Here is a 15,574-nt window from a genome sequence, read left to right as displayed (position 1 = left end):
ACGTGTTACGATGACCGGAGTGACTTTATGTAACTTATACACATCACCATTACATATAAGCATCATCAGCATGTACAAGAAGGATCTTCTTTAAAAGTACCATGCAGTAATCCTTAAATATCATGGCAATGAATATGGCATGGGTATCAAATATCAAAGTATTGTGGGATTACCAGCATTTTACCACTATGATACAGTATATAGCCTATATACTAACACACACACACACACACACACACACACACACACACACATATATATATATATATATATATATATATATATATATATATATATATATATATATATATATATATATATATAGCCTATATATATATATATATATATATATATATATAGGCCTTCTGTACATAGTCTACATACAAATACACACACACACACACACAGCATATATATCATTAAATTGAGCCATAATTTGGATTGTTAAAAGATGACAGATGAAATAAGATTAATAACAATACAGATCATTTAAATTGTCCTAAAAGTTTTTTTTTTTTTTTTTTTTTTTACTTAAAATCCTTTTTTTTTTTTTTTACTTAAAATCCTGATTTCTAGACAGGCAGTTCTTCAGGCAGTTCTTGTGAGCTAAAAACTGATCCGCTCAGGACAAACTAAAAGGATCATTTAAAAATAAATGAAAAAGTGAAGTGAAAAAGTTGAAGTGGTGGTGAAGAAGTTTAGCTGAAGAGGTGAACACTTCAAAGAAATGGAGACCGGTTTACATCATCTCGAAACACATCACGTTCCCTCATACACTGTGTAAACCATGATATGATCAATAAGTTAGAACAACATGTTTTTAACATTGCTTTAAAATCAGATCCAAAGCAGGCACACCCAAAGCAAAGCAATATGATGCTCAAATAGGGTGCTCAACAAGGAAATTAATAAAATCAATAAAAAAGGGGAAAAAAACATAATGGCTCCAAAAAAATGGAAAAACTGAATGGTAGACTCACACACATTAACGCTTCGCCAGACAATTAAGAGTTAAACACACCACGCCTTATACTCACAGGCCGCGGACACTTCAATTCTATTCCTAATAGAGAAAAGTAGAAACAGAATGTCGAAAAGTAGCAAAATGATGAGCGACCGAACTTTTACCATAGCGCAACGATGAATGCGGGAATTTAAAGATCTACTAGTTTTGCCGATGTTTAGCGCAACATGTAAATTACATTAGCCGTTTTGCACCAAATTGTGCCTCTTATATTGAAAATGTTTGTGTGAGGATGTTTTAATGTTTTAGTTTTGTAAGTGAAATTACATTGATGACAATTCCCACATCTGTAGTTTCCACACGGCACCTTGACTAAAACATGTGAAGGAGTAGTATCCATATATCTGATCAAATGTGAAAAATGTGAAAACTTGAACGGTAGACTGACTCACACACGGTGATATGAACGGTCAGTCTATAGTTCAAGTTTTCACATTTTTCACATTTTTGGAGCCAACGGTGCTTTTCACTCATCAAAATAAGTTAAACAATTTTCCACTTTTTTATAAGATTCAACTCAATTTTTTAAGCCAGTCTAAGTTGAAATGACTTAAATATCCAAGTTGATTGTACTTAAATATTTAAGGCAGCACATTTTTTTCACAGTGTACAAATATCTTGATGTTAGAGACAAAAGTTGTCAATTCGTCATTTATTTAGGTCACTTCTGCTTTATATATACATGCACATCTATATTAGCAACATAAAGATCAGCATTCATGTAGTCGACATAAGCATATTTAAGCCTTTGGAGCAAGACTTTATGGGGAAAATTACATATAATACAGTTTACATACTTTAATACAGTGTAATAATACAGTTTAATTACTGTATTGATACAGTTTAATTAAACTGAGAGATTACATGAACCAGAGAATCATGTCATTACTTAAACAGTACACCTCAAATAAAATTATGAAACAAAAAGTATTAAATTATGAAACAGCCCATATTTGGCTCTTCCTATATACGGTTTTATTGTCTTTCTTAACAATTTATACAACAGTGTGTTTGACAAACTCACGGCAACTGGACTCTGTCCACATATATAAACCTTATCAAAAAACACTCACTGAGAAGAAAAAAAAACTATAAAAGCAACAACAAAAGAAGAGTTTACAATCTCTATGAACCGAGGTGGGTTGAGGTGAAAGAGATAATGTCGGTTCATATGCAAACACACACCAGTGAGCCAAAAGGGAGATGTTTTAAATAACCACATGACAGTACTGTGTGTGCTGTACTATTTGGCTGGTTTTTCTGGTTACAGGAGTTATTTATCTAACCACACGCTAGCACGCAACCGTCTGTCTCTCTGAATTAAAGCTTCACATGAGTTCTGTCTCTCTTTATCTGTGAAAACACACACACACATTAGACCGTCCCACCTACATTATGGCATGTGGGAAAGAAACGAAATCGAAAGTGTTTGTCGAGTCTCTTTAACACAGAGCTCCCTGTCCTCCATGCAAATGGCTGATGAGAAGAAGGACACAAACATGTGCTCAGTTTGCCTCCAGGACCTGAGAGAAAACACCTGTCCTCAGTGCGGGACAGATCCGGATGAATCCGTAGATTCGGTTGCAGAGAAACTGGAAACGATGGGATTTCAGTCGTGCGACTCCTGCACTGGTAGGGAGGAGAAAGCCATCAAGACTTGTCTGGTGTGTTTGGCGTCGTACTGTGAAACTCACTTACAGATGCACAACGACTTGTTTGCTGGGAATGCACACTTACTAGTGGACGTCACTGGAAAACTCCAGGAAAAGATGTGCGGTGAACATCAGAAGCTCTTGGAGGTTTACTGTCGCACTGATGGTCAGTGCATCTGCTGTTTCTGCATGCTGGAAATGAAGCACACGGGACATGATATGGTGTGTGTGGCGACAGAGCGAGCTGAGAAACAGGTAGAGTGTGTGAGTCTGGTGATTTACAGCTGGAATGACAATTAGACACACATTCCTAGTTCAAGTCATCTGGCACAGCAGGTTATAACACACACAGGCTGGTGTCTGTGATTATCGCAGTCATTCCCACACTGTAAAAAATTATCGTTATTTTAACGGTAAAATACTGTAAAAATGCTACAGTGAAAACTGTGTTGAGTGGTTAACAGAAAGTTTTCATACTATATACGGTGAAAAACTGTGAATCTATATCTAACCGTATATTTATTTTACAGTAAAATACCGTTAAAGTTTTTGGAACTGAAAAAGAACAAGTCATTGTATAACAGTGAAAAACCGTATACATTTATTTAATTTTTTTACAGTGAGGATGGGACAGAATGGGACATTTTAAGGGCTGTCTCAATCGCCCTGAACGTTCGCTCCCTAAAAAGTCGCACAATGCACAATATTTAAAAACACACACTGTTATTTAATCATATTTCAACATAAACATAAAATGATAGACAGGTAGTGAACATAATCCTGCTATCAGTTATAATTAATATACAGCTAAATATAATTAATAATTAAATCATAATCATAAATTTACTGTAAATTGCATAAAATAATGTCAGAAAGATATCAGTTCTGCTATTGTTCAGAAATAACACTGTCAAAAAAAAAACTGTAAAAACTTTTTTTACCATAAATTTCAGTTAAATATATATGTTATATATACAGTATATATACGGTATATATATATATATATTTTTTTTTTTTATACGGTAGCAACCATTTATGTTTTACAGGACTTAAATTTATGGCAAAAAAAACCATACAGTTTTATACTGGTTCCCAGTATTTTACTGTAAAAGAGTAGTAGTACAGTTGTAACCTTTTAGATTTTACGGGACTTAAATTAATGGTACATAAAACCATTAACTGATAAATCGTTATTATTCCATTTCACTGAAGTATTAAAATCTGCTAATAAAAAAAAAACTGATAACCACCATAATAATACGGGTGGTAAAAATTATATCCACATGATGATTCTAACAAAGTTCACTGCTGACTCTCATGCTGTAGGGTCACGGAGCTAATATAATCAATAAATGTGAAATTAATAAACATTCCTTATATAATCAAAGATAAGACTTTATATGAGATCAGTGAATCAGGCCACTACATGATGATTATGTCATCAACAATATGTAGCCAACATCACCTGATCACATTTTCTCTTGGCTTTCCTTGCAATAATGAATGTATTATAACACAGTTACAGCAGCCAGAAATACTAATGCGAGTAAGTCAAGGGTCAAGAGCCCAATTAAAGTAAACACTGATAATGGTGAAGAAGCGCATTATCAACGGTCAAGCACATGCAAACACAGCTGCCTTTGTTTTTGTTTTTTATTTACCGTAAATTGAAGTTCAATGCCATAAAACCTAAAATATTACTACCGTATTTTTTTTACAGTAAAGCACTAGCAACCACAGCTGCCTTTTTTTTACTTCCATTTTTTTTACGGTAAAGCTGCAACCACAGCTGCCTTTTTAAAAAAATGGATACCATAAATTGAAGTTCAATGCCATAAAACCTCAAATATTACTACCTTTTTTTTACAGTAAAGCACTTGCAACCACAGCTGCCAGTTGTTTTACCGTAAACTTTAGATCAATGCCGTAAAACAAATATTCCTACTGTATTTTTTTTTACCTGTAGTGTTTTTTTTTATGTGTTCTTCCAAAATCTGTACATTTAACAGTATTTTACTGTACAATTATATAAAATGTCCCACTGTATAATAAGGGAACATATACCATTAACCAATTAGCATGTTTTTTCCATTGCATTTAAACAGTCTTTTACTGTTAAAATTACAAACAGTTTTCACAGTGCAGTAATGATGTTGGTATGTTGCCGGAAAGAATAATCAGTGTCCCAATGTGTCGAGAGCCAGCGTCCTTAACAGTGTACGATTAAGTGTACAGGGTGGGCCATTTATATGGATACACCGTAATAACATGGGAATGGTTGGTGATATTAAAGTCCTGTTTGTGGCACATTAGTATATGTGAGGGGGCAAACTCCTCAAGATGGGTGGTGACCATGACATATACTAATGTGCCACAAACAGGACTTTAATATCACCAACCATTCCCATGTTATTACGGTGTATCCATATAAATGGCCCACCCTGTACATTATACAACAATTCACAACCTAGAGAGATGATTGAGACACACCCATGGTCTTGAGTCTTGTTGTCCAATGATTCCCAGAGGCAGCTGGAGAAGTCCAAGCGGATGATTACGGATCGAGTGACTGAGCTGAAGGACATCCAAAAGATGGCAGGTTCCCTCAGGGTAAGTCATTGGCTCATTTAAAAGTGCAATAAGTTTCTTAATCTCAGATTAATAGGCAGAAACTATAAATATAGCTGCGAGCAGCGATTACGGGCCCAAGCCGGTGGCACCGCAACCCCAGTGCCTTTAGTTACTTAAAGGCACCGGGGTGGCTGTGCCGCCGGCTTTGGCCCTTCATCGCTGCTCGCAGCTATATATATATATATATATACAGTATATAATAAAGAGAAAATATTACTTGACTTACATTATTCTGATTTTATGATACATTCAAAATATTCCACAACAAATCCTTTAAATTTAATGTAAAAATAAAAACGAAGGTCAGCAGTGTTGGGCTCATGTAATCCTCTCATTAGAATCAAAATGTTTCAACATTTGCGATGTATTTGGATGCTAAACTATTCTTTATTATAGGATTTGTACTTTACTCGTGTTCCTTAGGAGGAGTAGGTAAAAACTCAGAGTCTGAAATATCCAAAAAATCCACATTCAGACCTAAATATCTGACTTCCTGTTGGTCGGAGCTAGTGACTGTAAATTAGAAAGTTGTCCGGCTTGATGAGAACAATATAGGTACTGATTTTTGTAACTGTGGGTAAAAGTAACCCCCCACTTTTGTCAAAAACATTTTGAAAGTGACACACTTCCTGCTGCCAGTTGGTGGCGCTACAACTTTGACTCACAACAGTTACAACACACAACAAGACCGCATAGCTCCACGTCAAAGTTGTGATGTTGTGCTTTCATTATTTCTGTGTACTTTCTTCCGGCTGTGTCCTCCATATCTCTTCCCCAAAGTACTGCTGGGACATGGGACAACTCATGTTTGTTGTAGTGCATTACCTGTTTTACAAGGTTTGTTTTAGCGCTCTCGGTTACTACAGTACATACACGATGTAGGGTTGTGCTCATTATCCTTCCAGTTCTGTGTGTGTGCCAGGCCTGAGAGTGGGCCTGATTTTTAGTCGCTAGCTCAAGGTTTACACACTGGTCATTCGTTAACTGCTTCCCCAGTTTTTCGAAGGTCTCTTCACACCTCTCTTGTAGTTCATTTTGGCAGAGGCATCTCAGATTGGCATCATACAGAGCTACGAGTGGCTCTGGCAGGTCTCCGGTCTCTGTTTCAGATTCTGATGCGGAGTCTGTGTCACTGAAGTCCATGCTAGTGAGCACAGCTGCATTAGGTGCCAATACTTTCAGGTCTGCAATGTCTTCATCTGTCAGTTCTGAATACACAAAATAAATGTTAGATAATTTATTTTAATACAAACTACAATCAAAGCTGGTTACATGTCATTAATAGTTACATGGCACTGATTATAACTTTAACTTTTTATTAACAAAACTGTTTTTACATTAATTACACTACCGGTCAAAAGTTTGAAAACATCCCCATTTTGTAGTTTTATTGAAATATAAGTAGTTTAAGTCCAGTAAATGATACAAAAGTAAGCAGCAAACTGCCAAAGTTAAAAACAACATTTAGGTATTAACAGGCTGTTCCAATGTGTTCACAGATTGGAACACCTTGTAGATTTAATGTGTTTTTGCATCAATCATTTACTTCCATTGCTTCAAAATAATCAAAACTCAGAAATAATGTAACACCTTGGAACAACATGTCCTAATACACCCTCAGAAGCTTTATTAGTGCAATATTGCAACTAGTCTTTTTTCATTAATTGCCCTTTTCATTTAAATAAAAAAAAAATTAATACCTGCTTGTTATATGTACAGTACGACCTGATCTTTTCTACATTCAGATTGTGTCTACCTTTTACATTGTTCTTTCTACACTTTACTCTGACTGGCTGCAGTTGGGTGTCTGTCCTCTTAGCCTTTCTGAAGCTGATCTCACTCAGTCTGGCTGGTTTCACCTCTCTCTTGGATGTGTTAATCCACATATTTGTCCCTGATGTACAACACTTCTCCGTCTTTCCCATCCTGACCCACAGCTCAACTTTAAACATAAGTGCAGCTGCATGACTGCAGCATGGCCCTAACCTGCACAAAATTGTATAATAGTAACACACTGGTTTAAATTGTGCTTTAGGCTATACATAACAACAATTGTATGATTTCAGCAAATAAGAAGTTACATTTTGTTTGATTGAATTGCTGAGACTGACTGAAATGGGTAAATAATAAAAATGTAATATAGTAATCTTATTTTCGTTCCATACCCAGCCACACAGGTGCAGTTGGCAGTAAGGATACAGTTGTTTGTCTTGTTGACGATAACCCAGGCCTTGTACAATTCCGTCTTCTTGCTCCGTCTTCAGCACAACGAAGTTTTGAACTTGATAATCATGAAATTGTATGTCTTGGACGTGACCACACAGAACAAAGTTGTACGCATCAAGCGACTTGTACGCTTTTAACTTCTCCCGGGTATATACACTCGGAGTTTCGATAAGATAATTGTATATCTCTGGCCACTGGATGGCTGGCCATTTCATTACATCGTTTAACCATTCAGAAGGTTTTATGGCAAACGGATCTGTAAGATATATCCCACTCACTAACGTTAATTTCATTTTATAACAGTTCTTATCGCTGGGTGACAAACTGTTAAAATACGCGGAGAACATTCCGAAAATTAAATATAAACTCAAATATATATTAAAAATGTATATGAAAATGTTTTAAATCGAACTATTAGTATTATAGTATTATTCTTTTCCGTATCCGTGTAATGATCAGCTGTAATGATCAGCTGTAATGATCAGCTGTTAACGGTCTTTCTGCAACCATGATGCGCGCGGCGCGCATCCCGGATGTTTAAAAACCTATAATTGGTCTATAGACGAATCCGGCGAAACTACCGGAAGTAAGCGGGCGCCATTACTGAGCTGTTGCTGGGTAGCGTTGCGCCATTGCCTCCTATTGGTTTGGTTGCGTCCACTGGAATAAACAGCCCGCGATTTACGACTGTCACTAACGTTACATCTACAAATTTCCTATTCTTCCTCTGCCGAGTTATTTGTACAGTATGAGGGTTGTTAATGGTCTGTGAAAATCGCGTTGTTGGGGCAGTAGTAACATTACTTATGTCTGTTGTTAATGTTTGATTTGCTTGACTGTGACTCTCACTCTGAGAACCAACAACGCTAGCAGTTAGCTGTACCACCCTTTCCTTTTGAAATGTGAAAATTAGATAAATAATGGTCACAAATGAAAAACATGAATTTGTTTATTTGGTATTCACTTATTTGTTGTTGCCAAATGGACAGATCTTTTTATAGTTTCCTCGTTAGCTAGCCTAGCTAGCATAGTTATTGCCAAGCTATTTTCATAAATAATCTGTAAGATCGTTTGTACCTTCATCTGTGACTGGAGCCCACTGTCTAACATCATCAACCCAACAAGTCATACTGCCTGGCTGTAGCTGTCATCGAGGGTGCGTTATCACGGAGGTTTGTTTATACTAGTAACAGCTCAGTAATGGCGTCGCCACAAGATGGCAGCCTACACAGAACGCTCGTCGGATTCGTCTATTGGTTGACTTCACAAAGTGAGTTGAACCATGAACAATGGAAGATATGGGACAAAAAGTTACACACTTTCACCACAGACTGTAAAATAAATATGGACGTAGTGTCCGTGACGCTTTTTCTGCTGTAAAGTTGGGCATTTTAACATGGGGGTCTATGGGATTGACTCTCTTTTAGAGCCGGTCTCTAGTGGCCAGTCGATGAATTGCAGTTTAAGTCACTTCAGTGTTGGTTTCAAGAGAGAGACGGGAAGGTTGCCGCTTGACTTTCACACATGAACAACCAAATAAATGCTTAAAATTCTTGACTATATGTCCACTGACAGAACCTGGCTCAAGCCACAGAGGAAGAAGGTGCCAGGATCTTTACCGAGCTGCTTGGCTTTATACAAAGAAGCCACACAGAGATGATTGAGCTGGTCCAAACTCAGATGAGCACGGAGTTGGACCGAATTCAGGGACATTCGGAAGGTCTGGAACAGGAGATCTCAAAGCTGAGGAGGGAACAGTCCGAGCTGGAGCAGCTCTCACAAACTGATGATCACATTTATTTCCTCCAGGTAACACCGGGGTGTCCAATCCTGCTCCAGGATGGCCACTGTCCTGCACAGTTTAGCTCTGACCCCAATTAAACTCACCTCAAGGTCTTCAGGATTACCGCAGTCTTCTAGGCAGGTATGTTAGTAAAAGTTGGAGCAAAACTCTGCAGGACGTTGGCCCTCCAGGACCAGTGCCCGGTTGCATAAAGCACCTTAAAGCTACAATATGTAATTGTTTTCGCCGCTAGGCGTCGCTAACCTCTTACAATAACACAGGCGTAGGTTGATGACGCATAAGCGGAATATGGAACTTGTCGTCATGCCGATAGATCTAATAATGTTTATGGATGAGTGAATTCACTGATGTGTTTAACATGACTGTGGTGTGAATCAGGGCGCGAGTGCTAATAAGAGACGGATATCAGCGCCACACGCGAGTCCCGCGGATATAAAGGAATGAGGACATTTCATTCTACCGAACTAACGTACCCGCTAGTGCTGAATAACACTCACACGGGTCAGTTTATTAGACGAATTAAACTTGTGAGGGAACGCAGCGCTGCTTCACTCGCTCTACACTATCACACTAAACTGCATTTGAGTGTGTTAAAGTTCTAATGTTATTCTGTGTGTTAGTTTGTCTGTATGAGACTAGCAGTGAGCGAGATCAACATTAGCATAACATACTGATCATAATCTAACATTTCATCATGTTGAGCTGTATAACATTGATTAGTTTTATGTACATTTGCGCGTCTCTGTGTAGTCGAAGTTAGCAGCGGACGCTAGTTCTCGGCATCTCGAAAACGCCACGCTGATATTGATCCTCGTTTTAGTTCTCCTTTTGTCCCAAAGTCTGCTTGCCATGGTCCATAATGTTTGAACGAAACAATAACAGCGTGACCGTGCCGCTAGATGTAATGCAGTTGTCCACGTCTGTCGCCATGGTTACTACGGCAGTACGAGCGGAAACCAGGGATAACGCGGATATTACGTCATTGACAGGCGACAAGTGAACCAGCAATCATATTTTATAACGGCAAAACCTGGGTCGCTGTCGTGAAACACTTAACGGTTTCCCTTACCTAAGAGAACCGTTTAAGGGATCATATGCAACACCCTTAAGTCATTCCCTTGGCTGAGGGGAAATCATGCCTTAAGTCTCATATTAAGGGAAAAACTTAAGGTGCTTTATGCAACCAGGCAAGAACTACATTAGCCTTAAAGGGTTAGTTCACCCAAAAATGTAAATGCTCTCCCTCATGTTGGTCCAACCCCGTAAGACTTTCGTTCATCTTCGGAACACAAATGAAGATATTTTTTATTAAATCTGAGAGCTGTCTCACACCTCCATAGGCTTCTATGTTATTGAAACTTGCCGGCCGAGAAAGTTAGTAATGACAATGTTTAAAATAGTTAAAGTGACTACAGTGGCTCAACCTTAAGTTTATCAAGTGACAACAATACATTTTGTGTGCAATTACTGGGTAATTACTGATGGAATTTTAATTTTTGGGTGAACTAACCCTTTAAAATGAAGCATGTATTATATATGTTCAACAAATAGAAACAATCTTATCAAAGTCTTTCAACTAACTGGGACTGGGCTCATGTAGTGACTCAAGCTCAGAGCTTGTTATCAGAGGTTTGCAAACAGTTTACTGCAAGACGCTTTGGATAAAAGTGGAAACCAAAGGACTAATTCTCAATCTGTTGTTGTTGCACCCTTACCGCCACTCATGATTGTCTCCAAATCTCGTAGGAGGTCGAATCTCGCCGGCCGACTTCGCAGTGTACTGACTTCCCCAGCCTAACCACTAATCCAAAGTTCTCTTTTGGAGAAGTGATCAAGTCCCTCTCCTCTTTAACAGCACAAGTAGAGGACATGTGGAGACTGGAAATGGCCAGGATATTCTCAGCAGGTAAAAAGTAATGTTTCACGAAAAAAGTTAGTTCACATAAGTGGTCAGTTTTAAAGTATGAGACTACTACTACTAGATCTTTGTGGTCCAAATTTCCATCCATCCAAAAGCAACAAGTACTCCCAGAAGCAGCCAGTCACTGACCTGAGAACTGGTGGATTTCAGCATCTGTATCTTAACAGTTGGTAGGTGGGCTGTCAAAAGTAGTGTATAACTATACTCTTAAAAATAAAGGTTTCTATTTGGCATCAATGGATCCATGAAGAACTTTTAACATCCATGAAACATTTCCAGTGCAAGAAAAAATGCTTGAAGAACTGTACCCTGTATCTTTTCAAAGGATCAAAATTGTCCTCTTGTATTACTACAAAAAAAAAAAAACATTTGGAACCGTTATTTTTAAGTGTGTGGTTCCGCATGGAATCTGTACCCACGGAATCCCAATGGAAAAATTATATTTCAATGCATATGCATTCCCTCGCAAAAGGGATTTTCTCAATTTTCTCAGGGAAATGCAAATGATTGCGAGCGACCTCAAAAGTTTTTCAGGGGAAAGCAAAAGCATTGAAATGTAATTTTTCCTCTTCATCTCATATCCATCTTTTCCATGTCCCCACAGTGCAGTGAGCTCAAACAGTAGAGCATTGGCACTTACAACGCAAAGGTCATGGGTTCGATTCCCAGGGAAAGCAAGAACTGATAAGAATGTAGAAATGTGTACCTTCGGACGGGATTAGCTTTAGGGTAGATGGAGTGTAATTTTACCACAGGTCTGTAATATTAATGGCCAATTCGCACGGGATAAGATATCTCAGTAAAACTAGCAGAAGTGGGAGAGTAACTCGATTTACACACCGCCGTCATTCCTGTCCTCATGTGTGTGTTTCACTGCTTCCTGATCCTGATATCACTTGCACAAACACATAACCTATATTTATAAAACAGTTATGTCCCGTCAAACGATTGGATTGTGTTGGTAATAGGCTCTTATCTAACGCTAAAAGATGTTTCGTGCCTCTAACAAGTGCTGTCGATCTTCTCTCTGATCTGAATGGTGTGTGTGAAACACTTAAGTTTTGCCACAGACTCGTCCCAGCGACTAGAACTTAACTGATGCTTTATCAAGCGTCTCCATACTTGAAAAAACGCGGAAAACTACTTTTAAACAGGAAATGACGGAATATTTACGTACATATTTACAGCGGGTCTATTCACACGGGATTAGCATTACCTGAGGGAATTATTCCGGACCTTTTTACTGAAGGTAAAAGTCGCCGTAATCTTTACTGACATTGTCCGTGATGATCACTGAGATGCACATTCGGACGGGACTGAAATCACAGAGAAGCTCTGGTGATTATTACTCTACCCCTCCTCTCCATGTTACACTAGTCCCGTCCGAATAGGGCTTTAGTCGCTTTGGATAAAAGCATCTGCCAAATGCATAAATGGAAATGTAACTCTTATCAAACACCTGAAAAATCCAACCAGACTGCTTGAAAACTACAGGCAGGTGTGCTTGATTAATGTTGGGGTTAAACTCTGCAGGGATAGTCGCCCTTGAGGCCCAGAGAGCAACATAGTGTCGGCCCAGATCCGGCCCACATCTGGTACATGTGGATTCCACACGCGCCGGATCTGGGCAACACTATGTTGCTCTCTGGGTCCGGCCTAAGGGGCTACATAATACTTCACTCGTGATTTACAAAATTCTACGCGTCTCCCATCTCTTGTGAAAAAGTCTGCATATTCCCATATAACCGATCCATTCCCTCACATCTCTAGTGACCGCAGAGAAGATCCTACTGCCACTGGAACCCAAAACGAGGGAGGACTTCCTACAGTGTAAGTCATTCTGTTTGCTCACATTTAAAAAGAACCTAAACTTTCTCCATGAAAGGCAGGACTAGGAAAATCCCGATTCCCTCCATATTCCTTAGGTGGGATAATCAAGAATCACACCCGAATGCAGGGCTGCCCTCGACTAAAGATTAGGGCTGGGTAAAAAATATAAATTTGTCGATTTTAATCGATTCTCATTTTTACGAACCGATATCGATTCTTAAACCCCAAGAATCAATTAGTCATCCTGTTTTCAGTTGATGAATGAATGTAACATGTAGCGTGCATCCCATCCAATAAATCAGCATAATCTTTGTGCTTTGTTATTATTGATATGAAACAAAGTCTCAGATTTCAAATTACGTCCATTTTCTAACGAAATTCAAAAACATAATTACCGTTTTGGCGCTGTGGCGTGAGATCGCTCTGGCGCAGCTCTAGAGAAACACGTGATCCCTTCACTTCCGCCTTAATAACACCAGTTACCACGCGAAATAAACATGAATGGGCATCTGAAAGTGTGTTAAAAGATAGAGTACTACTTATCGAAATCCGTATCATGTGACATGGAATCGCTCAATCAGTGTTTCAACCGTGGAAAGACGTCAGTAAATCAACTTGTCATGTAACGTCACATTTACCTCAGAAAAACCATATCCAGTGACCATAAACTCGTCAGTCAGCGAGAAAAATTAACTCTAGACAGGAGCATTTTGCTAAATATGTGCACCATATTACATATTCATTATAATTTTTAATGTTCTTCAATATATAATGCATGTTTGAATAAATCTGGCAGGTTTTAATGACAGCAACCATTTAAATGTTTATTTCATATAACTTAATTATTATAAAAATAAATAAAAGTGTAATTTAAGTGTTTGTATACAAATCAGTTCATTTTTACCTTCAATATTATAGTAGGCTTATGAAGCCTATAGGCTACAACTGACTCCCAGTTTACAGCATTAGTTAAGAGATTTGTTTTCCTCCATAATAATGCGCCTTTAATTGCCTATATAAAGTACATAGTAAGCGCGCATAAACTAGTCTTGGCCAATTACCTGGGTATTGCATTTTCACCTTGTCTCTCCTCTCCCATCAGTTCTGGTCTGCTTGAGTCTGGACCCGAACACAGCCCATAGGAACCTCCAGCTAACGGAGCAGAACCAGGCTGTGGATTGCAGCACTGAGCCCCAGTCGTACCCTGAACATCAGGACAGGTTTGATTGGTGGGCGCAGGTACTGAGCAAGACTGGGCTGACGGGCCGGTGCTACTGGGAGGTGGTTTGGACCGGGCAATACGGCGTAGACATCGCAGTGTCATACAAAGACATCAGCAGGACTGGGCAAGACGACGACAGTGGGTTTGGGTACAACAGACAGTCCTGGAGTTTGGACTGTACGATATTCAGATACGCACTAGTGCACAATAACGAGGAGGTGGAGATCGACGTCCCCCTGTCCCACCGGATCGGGGTGTATCTGGATCACCGGGCGGGAATGCTGTCCTTCTACAGCGTCTCAGACTCCATGATCCTCCTGCACCGAGTCCATTCCAGGTTCACTCAACCCCTTTATCCAGGATTTGGGCTCTTTCAGGGATCAAGCGCGAAATTTTGTGGACGGTAAGGCGGCGGCTCACCGCAACAACTCAAGAACAACAAAACAAGACACAGAAAAACAGAGAGGAGAAACAAATATCCCAGGTAAGGAAAGTGAGATGCCAGCGGTCCCGGATAGAAAATTACGTCTATTAAAGAAACGTCTCTGTTCTGAATAGTCCAGAATAAAAATGTTGTCCTGATTGAAAAATAAATATGATATGGCATTACCAACAGTGCTGCAAGAAAATGGTACTCAACACTAAAGCTTCTGATTTTATTGTTGGCTTGACACTTTAGAGAATCTGTTTATAAAGTCCTCCTGTAGTCAATAATATTATCCCTTAAAGCTCATCTTTGATCACCAAAATTACATATTTAAATGTTTTTTCCTTGATAATGTCTTCATGCCTTAAAATATCTTGAATGTAACTCGACACCCTCGCCTCATTTAGAATGCGCGGTTCTATGAAAATGAGCCCCGCCTCCACTCACTCACTCAGCTCAGAGATCCACTGGTTGACGATCACACGTTGATCTGATTGGTTACAAGGTAGTTTGTGACGTCAGAAACACCAGCGATTTCAAAGCGTGTTTTTGAGACTGTCTTTGGTTCACTGCAGTTTTAAGGAGGAAATACTCAGCAATGCTGTCGACTTATGAATTTACACATGGTTTGTCTTAAAGCAGATTAAAAACACCCCATAGACACAAACTACATTAAAAGCTGGATTTACACCACAGGGGGACTTTAAGGTACTGCACTTTTTTAGCTTTTTAAATGTTTTAGCTCTTGATGAGCAGATTTATGGTTGTCTTTGGATGTTTAATGAAGATAGGAACCAACTTTTCAAACATGTCTGGGACAAGTTTCCAATAAAGGGA

The 15,574-nt window shown here is 38.8% G+C and overlaps 1 protein-coding gene across 2 annotated transcripts in view; it reads left to right on the top strand.

Annotated features, from left to right (window-relative positions):
• Positions 1-2,286: 2,286 nt before the first annotated feature.
• The window catches only part of ftr92 (finTRIM family, member 92), a 15,186-nt gene continuing 1,898 nt past the window's right edge, over positions 2,287-15,574 (top strand). The window contains exons 1-6 of one of the 2 annotated variants that reach the window (XR_014031702.1): positions 2,287-2,931; positions 5,203-5,286; positions 9,109-9,342; positions 11,084-11,243; positions 13,029-13,088; positions 14,191-14,794. Coding sequence is in view for 1 of the 2 variants with exons in the window: in XM_081386721.1 (XP_081242847.1) it covers positions 2,425-2,931; positions 5,203-5,286; positions 9,109-9,342; positions 11,084-11,243; positions 13,029-13,088; positions 14,191-14,717 (1,572 nt within the window). In the remaining variant the exon portion in view is untranslated. Of the gene's footprint in view, positions 2,932-5,202; positions 5,287-9,108; positions 9,343-11,083; positions 11,244-13,028; positions 13,089-14,190; positions 14,817-15,574 lie in introns of those variants that run through there. The other variant, XM_081386721.1, reaches the window with a different exon arrangement.

This window comes from Scardinius erythrophthalmus (genome assembly GCF_964197995.2).
Source record: "Scardinius erythrophthalmus genome assembly, chromosome: 15".
Classification (NCBI taxonomy): Eukaryota; Metazoa; Chordata; class Actinopteri; order Cypriniformes; family Leuciscidae; genus Scardinius; species Scardinius erythrophthalmus.
The sequence above is the reverse complement of the archived record's forward strand: the minus strand, read 5'-3'. Positions and strand labels throughout refer to the sequence as shown.